At 49.1% G+C, this 15,560-nt stretch overlaps 2 protein-coding genes across 2 annotated transcripts; both read left to right on the top strand.

The window, feature by feature from the left end:
• Positions 1-6,787: 6,787 nt before the first annotated feature.
• Positions 6,788-12,170, top strand: LOC100284254 (tesmin/TSO1-like CXC domain containing protein). The gene is made up of 6 exons (NM_001157149.2): positions 6,788-7,181; positions 7,399-7,464; positions 7,982-8,135; positions 8,291-8,383; positions 8,470-8,533; positions 11,288-12,170. Exons 1-6 carry the CDS (start codon positions 6,952-6,954, stop codon positions 11,863-11,865), a joined length of 1,185 nt encoding a protein of 394 aa, NP_001150621.1. The 5' UTR covers positions 6,788-6,951; the 3' UTR covers positions 11,866-12,170.
• A 2,080-nt stretch (positions 12,171-14,250) lies between these two features.
• Positions 14,251-15,506, top strand: LOC103640583 (uncharacterized). The gene has a single exon (XM_008663749.2). It carries the CDS (start codon positions 14,334-14,336, stop codon positions 15,108-15,110), a length of 777 nt encoding a protein of 258 aa, XP_008661971.1. The 5' UTR covers positions 14,251-14,333; the 3' UTR covers positions 15,111-15,506.
• The last annotated feature ends 54 nt before the right edge of the window (positions 15,507-15,560 follow it).

The following is a 15,560-nucleotide window of genomic DNA, read 5'->3' as shown; positions in this document are numbered from 1 at the left end:
TGACTCCAAAATCCGTAGTCCTCCCCATCAAAGTGTGGAGGTTTGCCGAGAGGAATGGAAAGCAAATGCGAATTCGAACTATGTGGAATACGAGAATAATCAAATGAAAAGTTCGAATTGACCGTCTTCCTGTAGTCGTTGTCATCGTCCTTTTGGGAAGAGGAAGATTCGTCGCTGTCGTAGTAGACAATCTCCTTGATGCGCCTTGTCTTCTTCTTCTTCCCATCTTTTCGTCTATGACCCGAGCCCGAGTCGTTTGACTTGTCATCCTTTGGCTCGTTGACGAAGGACTCCTTCTCCTTATCGTTGATCACGATTCCCTTCCCCTTAGGATCCATCTCTTCGGGCGGTTAGTCCCTTTCTTGAAGAGAACGGCTCCGATACCAATTGAGAGCACCTAGAGGGGGGGGGTGAATAGGTGATCCTGTATACTTCAACACTTAAGCCACAAAACTTTGATTAAGCGTTAGCACAGTTAATGCCAAGTGGCTAAAGAGAAGATCTTGCATAATATGATAACCACAAGGAGTTCAACACAGAGAAGACACAATGATTTATCCCGTGGTTCGGCCAAGTACAAAACTTGCCTACTCCACGTTGTGGCGTCCCAACGGACGAGAGTTGCACTCAACTCCTCTCAAGTGATCCAATGATCAACTTGAATACCACAGTGTTATGCTTTTCCTTTCAATTTCCCGTTTGCAAGGAATCTCCACAACTTGGAGTCTCTCGCCCTTACACTTGAGATTCACAAAGAAATACGGAGTAAGGGAGGGAAGCAACACACACAAATCCACAGCAAAATGCGCACACACACGGCCAAGAATCGAGCTCAAAGACTATCTCACAGTTCTCACAAGAACGGAGCTCGAATCACTTAGAATAACAAACGGATGCGCAAAGACTGAGTGTGGATGATCAAGAATGCTCAAAGGTTGCTTGGTATGTTCCTCCATGCGCCTAGGGGTCCCTTTTATAGCCCCAAGGCAGCTAGGAGCCGTTGAGAACAAAACTGGAAGGCCATCCTTGCCTTCTGTCATCGGGCGCACCGGACAGTCCGGTGCACACCGGACACTGTCCGGTGCCCGATTTATTTCCTTAAACAGCGCAGCCGACCGTTGCCGACCGTTGCAGATCTGGCGCACCGGACAGTCCGGTGCACACCGGACAGTCCGGTGCTTCCTTCCGACCGTTGGCCAGACCACGTGTCGCGCGCAGAATCCGCGGCCGACCGTTGGCCCTAGCCGACCGTTGGCTCACCGGACAGTCCGGTGTACACCGGACAGTCCGGTGAATTTTAGCCGTACGCCATCGGCGAATTCCCGAGAGTGGCCACTTCGGCCGAGGCAGCCTGGCGCACCGGACACTGTCCGGTGCACCACCGGACAGTCCGGTGCCCCAGACCGAAACAGCCCCTTGGCTGTACACAACCACCTCTTTCCTTTTCTTTTTTTCCTGTTTCCAATACTTAGACAAGTATATTAGTACACAAAACCAATGTACTAAGACTTAGAAACATACCTTTGCTCTTGATTTGCACTTTATTCATTCATTGCATAAATTCACATTTAAGCACTTGAGTTGGCACTCAATCACCAAAATACTTAGAAATGGCCCAAGGGCACATTTCCCTTTCAGTCTTCCTGCTGGCGTCCCTGAGGCTGCTTGTCCTTCCGGAAGATGGCCTCGACCGCTTCCTGACCAGAGGCGAACTTGGTGGCGATGTCCATCAACTCGCTCGCCCTGGTGGGAGTCTTGCGACCTAGTTTGCTCACCAGGTCGCGGCAAGTGGTGCTGGCGAGGAACGCGCCGATGACATCCGAGACGGTGATGTTGGGCAGCTCGGTGCGCTGCTTCGAAAACCGCCGGATGTACTCCCGCAGGGATTCCCCTGGCTGCTGGCGGCAGCTTCGGAGATTCCGGGAGTTCCCAGGGCGCACGTATGTGCCCTAGAAGTTTCCAGCGAAGGCTTTGACTAGATCGTCCCAGTTGGAGATCTGCGCAGGAGGCAGATGCTCCAGCCAGGCTCGGGCGACGTCGGAGAGGAACAGGGGGAGGTTGCGGATGATGAGGTTGTCATCATCCGTTCCACCTAGCTGGCAGGCCAGCCGGTAGTCCGTAAGCCACAGTTCCGACCTTGTTTCCCCCGAGTACTTGGTGATGGTAGTCGGGGCTCGGAACCGGGTCGGGAACGGCGCCCGTCGTATGGCCCGGCTGAAGGCTTGCAGACCATGTGGTTCGGGCAAGGGGCTCCGATCCTCCCCACTGTCATAGCATCCCCCACGCCTAGGGTGGTAGCCTCGGCGCACCTTTTCGTCGAGGCGGGCTCGACGGTCGTGGCGACGGTGCTCGTTGCCGAGGCGACCCGGGGCTGCAGGCGTCGCGTCCCGCGTGCGCCCGGTGTGGACCGAGGCTTCCTGCATGAATCGGGAAGTCGCAGCGCGATGCTCTGGGGGGGTACCCTTGCCTTTGGGAGGCAGAGCTCTTGGCCCGTCGGACCGCGACATCCTCCAGGAGATTCTTGAGTTCTCCCTGGATACGTCGCCCCTCGGTGGTGGATGGCTCCGGCATCGCTCGGAGTAGTATTACCGCTGTAGCCAGGTTCTGGCCGACCCCACTGGAAGCCGGGGGCAGCCTTGCCCTGGCATCATCGATGATACGGTGCTGGACGTCCTGGGCCTGATGACGCGCTTCTCCGGCTAGTGCTCGGCCTGCCCACTCCTGCTCGATGTTTTGTCAGAGCTGCACAAGTTGTCCTGCTTCCTCGTCGAGCTTGGCCTGCATCTCGCAGATTTGCTAAAGCTGTGTGTCCTGACCCCCCGCAGGGACTGGGACCACAGCTAGCTCCCGCAGGATGTCAACGTGAGGCGCAGGCCCAGGGGGATCATCGTCCTCCGGCATACCAAGGTGGTTGCCTTCGTCGTGACCCCCTAGATCGACGTGGAAACATTCGCGACTTGGGCCACAACCTTCATCGTCAAGGCTGTGGCCATTATAGGAGCAATCGGAGAGGCAATAGTCGCTTGCGGTCATGAAGTCTCGCATGGCGCTAGGATTACCGAGCCCGGAGAAATCCCAACCAGAGTTGGGCTCGTCTTCTTCCTCGGAACTCGGGGGCCCGTAGGTCGAGACGACCGTCAGTCGGTCCCAGGTTGACCACATATGGTACCCCGGAAGGTTAGGATATGCCTTTATGAAAGCGCTCACCGAAGCGGGATCGCTTGGTGGATCAAAGCTGAATCTAAAAGGCACAGGGTGGAAAACGGACGGTACCTCTTGATCGATGGATGGTGACGAAGTCGTGTCTGGGACGGACTGCACCGTTATCTCAGGCACGAGGCTAACGACCAACAGGCCCTTTGCGAGCGTGCTGGCGTCATCTGTCCGCTTGGGGTTGGCGTGTTGCGGGGAAACGACGCTCGTCGTCGTCTCGGGCGCGAGGTCAACGCCCAACATGTCCCCCGCTGGGGTGCCAGCGTCGTCGACTCGCTCGACAGCCGACGAGGTGCCGCCTCCTGCTTGGCCACGGTTGCCCCGCCTCCTCCTTCTGCGGCGAGGAAGGCGATGGGACAAACCCGGATGCTGCTCTTCCGCCATGGGGGGAAGACGTCGCCGAGTCCGCCGCCGCCGGGCGGGCTGACGACCGTCGTTATCGGTGTCGCGCTACGGGGAAAGGAGTACCATTCGTAGCTGCCGTCGAGGGACATGAACTCGAGACTCCCAAAACGGAGCAGCGTCCTGGGCTGAAGAGGTTGCTGGAGACTACCCATCTGGAACTCGACGGGAAGTTGTTTATCAACACGCAACAGGCCCCTACCTGGCGCGCCAACTGTCGGCGTTTCGACTCCGGGGGGTCCCTGGACCGACAGTAAAATTGTCGCTGCGTGCCCCAGCCCAGATGGGTTGGCGCGAGACGGAACACGAAAGGGGGGAAAACCGCGGCTCGTGTTATCCTGCGCCAGAGTGGGTGCGCTTGCAGTAGGGGGTTACAAGCGTTTGCGAGGGAGAGAGGGAGTCCCGCGCAACCACCCTCGTATGAGGGCCCTGGCCCTTCCTTTTATAGATGCAAGGAGAGGGTCCAGGTGTACAATGGGGGTGTAGCAATATGCTAACGTGTCTGGCAGAGAGGAGCCAGAGCCCTATGTACATGCCAACGTGGCTGTCGGAGAGGTGCTAGAGCCCTGTGTACGCGGTGTCGTGGCCGTCGGAGGAGCGTTTGAGCCCTGTAGAAGCACAACTGTCGGGGCTGTCGGGACCTTGCTGACGTCTCCTTGCTTCCGTAAGGGGCTGAGAGCCACCGTCGTCATGGACGCACGCGGGGAGCCATCATTACTTGTTACCGGGGTGAGCCTGGATGGGACACTGGTCTTGTTCCCCCATAGCCTGAGCTAGCTAGGGGTAGGGTAATGATGTACCCCCTGCGGCGTGGTCGGTTCGAGCCCAAGGTCGGGCGAGGCGGAGACTCCTCCTGAGGCCGAGGCCGGGGTCGGGCGAGGACGCGATTTCGCCCGAGGTCGAGGTTGAGGCCGGGCCCTAGGGTCGGGTGAGGCAGAGACCACCTTTCGAGGTAGAGGTTGAGGCCGAGCCCTAGGGTCGGGCGAGGCGGAGACCACCTTCCGAGGCCGAGGCGGGGGCCGAGCCCTAGGGTCGGCGCGAGGCGGAGACTTCTCCTGAGGCCGAGGTCCAAGGTCGGGCGAGGCAGAGACTTCTCTTGAGGCCGAGGCCCTAGGTCGGGCGAGGCGGAGCTTCCTGTGGTGCCTGAGGCTGGACTCAGCTGCTGTCAGCCTCACCCTGGCGGGTGGCACAGCAGTCGGAGAGGGGCGAGTGGCGCTGTTTTCCGGTCAGGTCAGTCAGTGGGAGGGCGAAGTGACTGCGGTCACCTCGGCCTTGCCGACTGAGGCACACGTGTCAGGATAAGGCGCCAGGCGATCCTTGCATTGAATGCGCCTGCGATACGGTCTGTTGGTGATGTGATTTGGTCAAGGTTGCTTCACAATGAAGCCTGTCCGAGCTGGGCTTCGGGCGAGTCGAGGGTGCGCCCGTTGCTGAGGAGGCCCTCGGGCGAGGCGTGAATTCGCCTGGGACTACTATTCTCGCCCGAGGCCGGGCTCGGACGAGGCAAGATTGCGTCCCTTGAGTAGACGAGGCCTTGACCTGAATTGCACCCATCAGTCTCTGCAGTTTGCGCTGATGGTGATTATCAGCCGAGTTTAGGAGTGTTGGGGGTACCTCTAATTATGGTACCCGACAGATAAATTGTGTCTATGTGTTAAATTGGTCTATGCGAATATAACTGTGGGTTAAACTGATGAACATGTGTTTGAATTTACGAGTTGTGTTAATTTGGTGTTACATTTATGTGATCCGTGAAACTGAGTATAATTACTATTTCCTTTTGTCAAATTAGTTTGAAATTACCTAGAAATTGATTATTATGTACATATTATTTTTCCATTCTGGTTCGCAAGCTAAATGAGTCAATTCGAGCTCATAAACGAGTTGAGTTGACTCTGTCTCGTTAACTTAACGAGCGAGTTCGAACTCGGATGAGTCGAGTCGAGCTGGCTAAATAGCCCTCATATGTGGCTATGACTGACAATGAACTCTAAATTTTACACTATAAATTTTAAGGATCAGATCATATTCTATTTCTATTTATTTTTGAACTATAATTTATTATGACCCTATTATTTTTTAAAGAAATATTTAAATCGTGATCCATTACCACACCTATGCGGCTAGATATTGAGCTGTTCGATATCCAGCCCTCACGCATATGGTACCATGCAGTGCCGTTCCTGACTTTTCAGGGCCCAATGCGAAATTTGATATATAGGACTCATCCACACACAAATATATATAATTATTGAATATTTGACGTATAAAAATTATTATGCACTGTTTGAATGTTTATAAGATAATAAATGTAAAATATAGCAAAAACACGTACTTGTTATCTGATATCATTAAAAATATCTTCTAACATTTTGTGATACAAAGTCATCACTTATATCATTGAGATCAATCTCATCCAACAACTTTTTTTTGATATATAGAAGCGTCATGCCATTTAACATCTCTTGAGTTATTGTTGACCATAAATAGTTCACAAAAATATTTCGATTTTAAAAAGCTTCTCTGCCGATGCAACCATCATGTGTATAGTAAATAATACTCTCTCTATATCACAATAGAATTTGTTTTGCTTCTTTAGTGGATTTATAATCATCTAGTTGAATATAAACAAAAAAATCAAGAGCTAAAACAAATACTATTTTAAAACAGATGAAGTATTCGTTAAGTAATTGAGATATGAGTTTAACAATTTAAACAAGACTGATCGATAGTGTATCACTCTTTGTATATTTGTGTCTAGAATAGATAGGTTTAATAGAAAAAAGTGCTAGCGTCCGGTAGCTAAAAGACCCTCTATTTTTTAAAATCCGGTGCGGCCGATCAGCCCCACCGCTTTACGGCCCTGTACCATGAAGCAGGAGAAAGAGAGAGCGTGACACGGCAAGTGCACCAGGCAACATAGGTGCTACTGATCTATCCGGAGCACAGGATTTCTGGATTTGGAATTCCATTTGCTATTTACCACTCCACGACTAATCACGCCCTGCCAAAGGAAAAAAAGAAAGAAAGAAAAAGGCCGCGGCTTTTGCTTATGCTAATCACGTTCTGCGCCAGCAGAAAGCCCAGGTCGAAACGGAACCAAACCCGGATCCAAGGAGGCAACGCCCGATCAAAGCCGTCCCCTCGCAGCGGGCGCGAATCTCAAAGCCCCGCCCCCGCTTTCACCAGTTGGCTTTCCTTCTCTCGTGCCATCCCTCTCTAGTCTCTACCCTTTCCGCCTCGGCACCTCCCCACCCCTCTCGCCTTCGCTTCGTCGCCACGGCGAGCCCCACGCCGCCGATCGGGGCGCCGCCAGCGGCGGCGGCGCCCGATCCGATGGAAGCGGAGGTGGGGCCGCCGAATCCGCCGCGGCCGGAGCCAGCCGGATCGGAGCCCGACGACGCGCGCCTCTCCCCGCCTCCTCCTGCTCCTGCTCCGCCGCCTCCGCCCCCGCCTCCTCCCGCCGCCGAGGCTGCCGCCGCGCCCACCGCCTCCGCGGCCTTCTCGCTGCAGGCTCCAGCTCCGGCGCCGGCGGAGGCGAACGGCAGCTCCGACAGGAAGAGGAGGTCCGTGCGCCCCCTCCCTCTTTCCCCTTTTCTGCAAAGTTTCCGCCCCGCGCCCGGTTTCCTCTTTTGTTTCGTTGCGTGCGGTATCGCTCGCTCCCGCACACATTTTTCCTCTCTCTCTCTCTCTCTCTCTCTCTCTCTCTCTCTCTCTCTCTCTCACTCACTCACTCACTCACTCCGCCCCCTCTGTTTTCTCTTTTCTGGGTGTGTGAATCAGGAGGAAGGCGGAGGACGGGGACGGGTGCAAGACCTGCAGCTGCAAGAAGTCCAGGTGCCTCAAGCTGTAAGTTGCCCTATTACTCCCCGTGCTTGCAGTTGCAGCCTTCTCTATTGTCTCGTTCGCCCACGAGGGAGGGAGGGATGGACTAGGATGCTTCACCATTTTGGTTCGGTGCTGATTTGGATCCCTGTCACTGACGAATTCAGTGTTTTTTAGGCATGTTTAGATCTGACAGTCTCACGTTTCAAATGTGGCAAAATGCTGCAGTTTTATTGAGCTCCCAGTAGTTCGGAATTCGATATCCATTAACGAGAAGGAAATTGCCAAGATCAAGCTACCGATATGTTCTAGAACCATGGACGAACCAGTGATTAATCTACTGAGTTGAAAACTCTGCGCTAAGCAAACTGGGCTGGTTCATGCACACACCTGTGGCCCTGTGGACGCTTAGTGTGTGCCATTGCCTGCTCAATGGCATGCAACCTCCACACTTGAGCATGCGTTTGTCTTTGTGTTTTTTTTTCTTGCTAATTTAAGTTCCCTTTTGTGTATAACCTTTGTCTGTGTTATTCTGTAACAGTTACTGTGTGTGCTTTGCTTCTGGGTTACATTGTACTGAATCATGTGGATGTGAACCTTGTCATAACAAGCCACAATTGCAAGGTACTCTGCGGATGGCAACAGTTTTACCTCTGAAACCTGTCCAAACATTCGAAGCTGGCCAAGATATAGTGGTACGAAGATCTTCTTACATCACCTTATCTATATCTTTCTATAAACTTTCTTTCATTTTTAAAAACCTTCCCCAGACCTCACTCATGTGGGAGCCTCCGACACTGAGTCTTGTCTTCATTTTGTTTTTGGTGATCCTGCTGCTTATTGGCTTCAGGAACAAGTCATAAGGTCTCCTATGGATCTTATTAGAAGAAAATGCACATGCAAGAAGTCAGGCTGCCTTAAGAAGTACTGCGACTGCTACCAGGTTCCATATTCGGCCTTGTCCTGTTAATTTTCAATTTCATTGTGACAGAATTTCTGAATATGGAAATATGTTTTTTTTATTTGAAGGGAGGGGCAGGATGCTCCATCAACTGTAAATGCGATGATTGTAGAAACCCATTTGGGAGAAAAGGTAATGCAATTAAGGAACTGGAAAATGAAGTATAGTGAATGATTTTAAAGTGGGAGTTAGATATCTAGTTTGATTCTGTTTGGTATCTTATATTCTTATTCTTAGCATTGCATAAGTTTCTTCCTTAACTGACAACTAGATAGGTTACTCGCATGACTTGTGATTTTCATTGCTTGACACTGTTTTCAACAATTTTATGTTCTAGCATTCTTAGGAACAACTAGATATTGTTGTCAGGAACTCTGCACCAATAGAACCTGTCACCCAATGTTACTGCCCAAACTTACCAGGGCCGAGGTTAGAGCGAGGAGGGAGGGGGTGTAATTATGATTAGGTTCATTATCATGCACTTGAAGCTAGTGTTTTCGTATAGACTAAGCATTAGAATCTGAATACAGAGGTTATGAAGTACCTTGTAGCTTTCTAGCTAGAGCAGATTTTTCAGGAGTTGCCTGCTGCATAATTGTATTAGAGGATTTAGGAAGATGGTCAATGGTTCTTCTGAAACACTCAGCACTACCCCTGTTCCTATCTGTAGGGACAGGGGCTGTTCTGTTGGAATTTAATTAACCTATACAACTAGGATTTCATATCCCAGAACCATGTCCATGTCTACAACTTGTTATAATAGCCAACCATCATACCTTCCTGTAGGCAAAACTTGACTATGGAGCCATTCTAACAAAGGTGACTGCCAACCCCATCGAACTTATTGTGGCCCTATTTGCAATTTGCACAGCTTGGAGCTGGCTATTCTTATCTGCGAGATTGGTCCAAGACCAGTAGGGGTCATTATAACAGCAGCGAGTTCTCAGTTGGGGCTGCTTGGATGTCTTGCTAGCCACTGTACTACCTTGCTCAGCGGAAATCAGAACCCAACAAGTGATTGGATCCTGGGCGAGCTTGTCTTGTAACCTGTGCAGACAAGATTTTAGCTTGTTACTCAGGGAGAGCGAATTTTGCTCGTCCATGCTGGCAAGGCAAGCCTTGCTAAGCCAGGCCAGGCGAAGTTAGGAACTCAGGGAACCAAGCAGTCCCAGTATCTAGGATTGGAAGGCATGCTATCTCAAGTTAATGAAAAATTGAAAACTGATAAACATGCTATTCTTGAGAATGCTTTTTGAGGAACTACATATACTTTGGTAGTTTTTGCAGAGAAGTGTCTAGTTGATGTCATGCGAGTGTCGTCTTGATATAGAATTAGAGACTGTAGTGCCAGTATGGTATGCAAAGTGTAGTCGAGAAATTTCCTTATTCACTGGTAAAGTGAGGGCTTCTTTCTATGACCCTTAAGGGCTCGTTTGGGACCAAGGGTAATGGAGGGGACCAAAATCCCTTACTATTCAAAATTGAATAGTAAGGGATTTTGCCCCCCCCCTCCACCCCCACCCCCCAAAAAAACCCTCCATTACACTTGCTCCCAAACAAGCCCTAAAAGTTCACCCTCCCTTGCTTAACACTGTTAAACTGCCATCCCTAAAATGACACACTGCCATCCAAGGAACATCCGGCCAATAGGAAGCTGCTTATTCATTCCCTGCTCTTTATCCCTAATCCCTATCCTCCCAAACACTAGAGCGACAGTGGCCAGAGGTGACGGAGCGGATGTAGCTAAGGAGGGTGCGCGGGGGCAGGTCGTTCATGGACGCTTCAGCGGGCTTTGCTCGACTATGTGGTGGGAAGGCTCGGTCATGGCGCTGCACCAAGGAAGAGGCAAGAGCTCGACAGCGATGCAGATGTTGTTCCGGCTAGGAACTGTGTGGTCATGGGATCAATTAAGAAGGGCATGGGCGAGGAGTCTCACAGGTGCTCTCTGTGGAAATGCATTGGCCCAGGAGAGCTGCACAGGTGCCTGTGTTGTCATGGGGAGGCACGGGGTTGGCGGATTACATGGGAGCTGAGCAGTGGAGGCACTGGGGGTGCTAGGTTGGTGGTGCTGTTGTGGTGTGTGCAACAAGTGGTACGGAGGGCGTGGTCAATAGCAAGGCACAAAATGCGACAGCTGCGGGCCAATGTCGTGCCATCCTGTAAACTTGCGGCGGCGACGAATGGCTGTGGTAACAGCTCATAACTCATGGTGGTGAGGTATCATGACTGACATTGAGTCGCGATGTGTGGTCTGCAACAACAGAGCAACATGCCATGGTGCTAGTAGTGTGGAGGCACCCCTTGGACTGGATATGTTTATTTAAAATGAAAAGTTCTGAAATCTGGCAATAAGCGCCTATGCATGTATTCTTTCTGTGCTGCCGTTGAACATTTTGATTTGGAAAACATATGTTTGAGTGTACTGTAAAAATATCAATTCGTGTTAAATATATCACATATTTATAGTTGGTACCTTGGAATCATGGAGTGATCTTTATTTGAGAACATATAGAGACCTGATATACTGTACAGGCTGAACACCTTCTACCTAGGAGCAAAACTGTCCTTTTAAACTACACTTATAACACCCTTAAGAAGCAAATCAGGCAGGAGTTCCATTTTGGGCATGATAGTTGAACCTTTGGTGAAATAAGGAAGGGTAAACTTTTCAGGGCCATAGAAAGGCCTCATTGTAAGTGTTTTGATAGCCTCCTGAATAGCTTGTATCTTCGTTCTGATAAAAAGTAACATGTATGTTTTTTTAAAAAAAGAACAGATGATGGCTTGCTTGGTATTTATTTGTTCACTAATGGGATAAGACATGGTTTCAATCTGCAATTTGAAGCTGTTCCTGAAACTAAGATATATCTCATTCTTATTCTGCAGTCGGCGTTATTTTGGACGGTAAAAGCAGTCTTACTGCACCTATACTGCACGAAAGAAACGGGACTGAAGTTGACTCAAGCGACGAGGAAGACGACTTCTACATGAATCGACAGCTCTCCCCAATACCTCCGTCTCCGGTGTCTAGGGAGTCTTCGTTCCAACAGGAGACTCTAGTCGGCGTCGAGGTCCAGACCATGAACGGGCACCTGTACCCCAAACCACTGACCCAGGTGCGCCCCGAGCCGTCGTCCTGGCAGCTCTCCCGGAGGCCCATCGAGGAACCGCGCGGGGAGATATGGCGCTTCTCGAGGAGGCCGAGCGAGGACGGGACCTCTGATGCCATGGAAGTGCACGCCGTCGCCCCGAGAGAGAGCAAGAAGGCGGCAGAGGTCCGCGGGGACAGGTTCGGCATCCCGCGGTGCATCGAGGTGATGAGCGCCATGGCGGAGCTGTCGCCGGTGGAGAAGTCGCTGGCGCCCGACGTCTTCTTGGACGCGAGCAACCGGGAGATCTTCCTCTCGCTGAGTGTAGATATTAGGCCAATCTGGCTGAGGCGCAAGATGAAGAGCCTTGTCTAGCTAGACGCTACAACAGAGATAGCCTGAGGAATTTTCGTCGTCGGCGTATACCTAATAAACCCGTGCTGTACTGTAGATATATAATATATGTGCCTTAGATTCAGAGTTGAGTTCTGGACCGATGGGTGTAATATACCTTAGTGCTAATTTATGGTGCATGCTGTTATATTGGAGTTCTTCCTATGGTAAGTTCGTTATGATTTCAGCTAGAAGTTTAACAGTAAATTATCTCTCTCTCTCTTCCTTGGATAGATATGTTCATGAACCTGTTTCTGACGTGCAAGGTGTCATTGACTGTTGACTTTCTCATTCCATTTGGCCAATGGTCGCAGTGTTTCTTGGTGCCCATAGCCTGATATTAAACCATGTTAGGGCTTGTTCGGTTTCTTCTCAATCCATCTGGATTGAGTGAGATTTGGTAGGTTTAAATCTCAAACAAGTCAAACTTTTTCTTATTTTTTTCCAATTTCATTCAATCCATGTTGTTGGTCACTTGTTCTTAAATACTATGAATCAAGAACAATACAACACAATTGTTAAGAATTAAGGACATTTGTCCTCCGAAGTATTATCTCCTTTCGAATATAATAATCTTTAGAAGATCATGAAAGACAAGCCTTCATGATTCACGAGGGTAAAAATACATAAAGACAATGAATATAATCTATTGGCTCTTACATATGAGTATTTCAAAATACGCACATGAGTATTAACAAGATCTATATTACATTGATATATTTGACTTGTTCGAAGGTGAAGATGCGAGACCGATTACCATTTAGCGTAAACAGTACGATGTCATTGTTCATCTATTTATATGCACAGGACACATGCCGAGTAAAAGTACATTTGTGTCCTCAACATTTATTCACAACTATAACATAAATCATTAGGGACTGACTAGTCTTTCTCTTCGGGCCAGCATCATGTTTGGTCTTCATCATCATCACTCTTCGGCTATAGCTTCAGCATTCATTCCTATCATTCTCGAGCTATATCTTCGTCTTATACACCTTTACCATGGGAGAAAACTTCCATCCTGAAGCCGAAGCTACATGTAGTAATCCATGTCACGTTAAAATCATATGGTTAGTCATGTTTTTGAGGACCTTCAGAAGAGGAAGGCCCCAACAGTAGCCCCTCGCAGTATTAATTTGTTTCTTTGTAACAAATTCAGACTGCGACGTGAATGAAGGCCTTTAGCCGAAGGTCCGAAAAAACATCTTCCCTTCACTAGAATAGCGAATCATTCTGAACTATGGGACCCACCGAGCGGTGGAGCTCTGAGTGTGTGTGTGTGTATATATATACTGTATTTATATATTACACCTGGGTGCATTCAATATAGAGAATGCACCCAGGCCGAACCTACGCGCCAGGAGCACCTGGTCCGAGCCAACCGCCCCACCCAGGTCGAATCGACGCTTCGTCTTCGTCCCTCCCGCACGCTTCTGACAGAACCTTTTCACTTCCCCGCCCTCGCCCCTCTTTTTCCGTGAACGACTCAACCTCTTCACTTCCCCGGCGACGTAGCCCGCGCCGGAGCCATTGCGCGCGCGCCCGCGCTCGTCTTCGTCCCTCCCGCACGCTCCCGACAGAACCTCTTCACTTCCCCGCCCCCGCCCCACTTCTCCGCGAACGACTCCTCCGCGAATAGCTCCCGACAGAACCTCTTCACTTCCCCGGCGACGTAGCCCGCGCTGGAGCCGTTGCGTGCGCCCGCGGCCGCCATGCAAGCGCATCCGCCCCCTCTCCCGTTTCTCTGTCATTTGATCGTTTTCTAGGTAAGAGCGTAACTGCTTCCACCCAAATTTTTTAAGTGTTATTCTGATGCGGAGTATATGTTGATAATTAGGTTATCATATTATGTGTAACTGTCCATTAACCTTGTTGCAATTTGGAGGACCCGATTTAAGTACATTGATTTTGTTGGATTTGTTTTGTTATCTTCGGTAATAGACTGGTAATCCCTAATTTTTTCCCAAGTGTTGCAACTAGTATTATCCGTTGATTGCAATTAGTAATTGTTGTATTTTATGCGGATACATTTCATTTGAATAAGCAGTTTATGTTCTAGATTATCAACTCAGATGTTTCCACTTTTTGCAACTGCAATGTACCTTTTTTTGCAACTGGTCCATCACATAAGTTGCAACTGTATAATTTTAACTTTCAACCCACCGACGTCATTCCTGTCTTTTGCAACTGTGCTCATATACAACTAGTTTTGGTTTAAATTCACTGTTGAAACTGTCCCAGTAGTAATTATTTTAGCAGTCTCGTTGCAACTGGCTTATGGCGCATGTGGCAATTCTGTCCACTTTTGACTTTTTTTCATTATCTGGAATTCAACCACACACACTAATCTGTGTTGCAACATTAGTGTGTATTGCAACTATTTTTTGTTCCTATTTGTACTGTGTGTTTTAGTTTGTTGATTAGCAATTTTTGGTTATGAGATCTGTACCATGTGCTTGTGCCCTCACGTTTTTTTCATTCCCATTTTTTCAGTGGTTTTTATAATGGATCAAGAACAGAATGTCACAGGCCAGCAAGGCGCTGACACTGTCCATCGCTCTCCTCGTGTACAAAACAAGAGAAAGGAATTAGATAAAAATGAATTGAAGGAAAGGAGGAAGAGGTTAAGGTTGAAAGTCCCCTTGTCTCCTATTCAAGATGAAGAAAGTGATGATGAACAAGACCCAGAGTTTGCTCCTGCCGGCGATGGTTCTGGCGACGACAATGTTGTTATTGTTGGTGACGATGAGAATAAGGGTAAAACTAAGACGCGAGCTATACGATGCTCAATTGGGAAGTTCATAAAGCTTGTGAATGCTCTCTCCGATGAATTGAAAGGTGAAGTAGTTGCCAAGGGGTTTGGCGGCTTGCTGAGATTCAAGCCGCACTTATTGTCTAGAAAATTGCTCAGCTGGCTGATGCGGAATCTTAACCCAGAGACGATGAAATTAGAGATTGGTGGTGGAAAAGAGATTCCAATCACTGAGCACAGTGTTTGGTGTGTTTTGCAGTTACCAAACGTTGGCCGTGACCCGCCCCCCATGTCTGATGCAGATGCTCGTGCCTTGCGGGACGAGCTGGGAGAGCAAATTTGTGGCAACTCTTATAGACGCAGATCTGGTATCAATCTATATGTTATCACTGATCGACTGCAGAAGAGGATTCTCACTGGGGAGCTGAGCCTTTTTCATGGCTGCATTTCAGTGTCTGCTATTCTCCAACACTGACACTCGCATCAGGATTGATGATGTAAAGTATACTCAGGACATCTAGAACATGGCCAACAAGAACTGGTGGAAAGCGGTAGTTGACAGGCTCAGCATAGCTTCTCGTCTTTATAAAAAGGATTTTGCGGAGAAAGGCATCAACGCACCCATTAGTGGATGCGGGATCTTCGTAGCTGTAAGCTCAACACACACATCCATTTTTTGCCCTTGCAACTTACTCTTCCAATTACACAAGTAGTAATTGTTTTATGTTTACTGTTACAACTATCATATGTTACAAGTTGCAATTTGATTTACTTTTTTGATTTTTTTATGATAGCTTAGTTCACATTCACATGTATTTTGTAATTTATGTTGTATACAAATTAGCAATAATTTTAGTATTTTCTATTGCAACTGGCTTATTGCACCTGTGCCAATTCGGTTTACTTTTTTTCATTATCTGAATTC

Source organism: Zea mays, chromosome 1 (assembly GCF_902167145.1).
Source record: "Zea mays cultivar B73 chromosome 1, Zm-B73-REFERENCE-NAM-5.0, whole genome shotgun sequence".
NCBI lineage: Eukaryota > Viridiplantae > Streptophyta > Magnoliopsida > Poales > Poaceae > Zea > Zea mays.
Note: the sequence above shows the minus strand (reverse complement) of the source record. Positions and strands in the feature narration are given on the sequence as shown.

What these genes read in the sequence shown, in the direction of transcription:
- LOC100284254 (NM_001157149.2), top strand. Translation starts at nt 6,952, where the DNA reads ATGGAAGCGGAGGTGGGGCCGCCGAATCCGCCGCGGCCGGAGCCAGCC. An exon ending in AAGTCCAGGTGCCTCAAGCT is followed by an intron (nt 7,465 to 7,981) that starts GTAAGTTGCCCT and finishes ATTCTGTAACAG; the next exon opens with TTACTGTGTGTGCTTTGCTT. An exon ending in AAGCTGGCCAAGATATAGTG is followed by an intron (nt 8,136 to 8,290) that starts GTACGAAGATCT and finishes TATTGGCTTCAG; the next exon opens with GAACAAGTCATAAGGTCTCC.
- LOC103640583 (XM_008663749.2), top strand. Translation starts at nt 14,334, where the DNA reads ATGTGCTTGTGCCCTCACGTTTTTTTCATTCCCATTTTTTCAGTGGTT.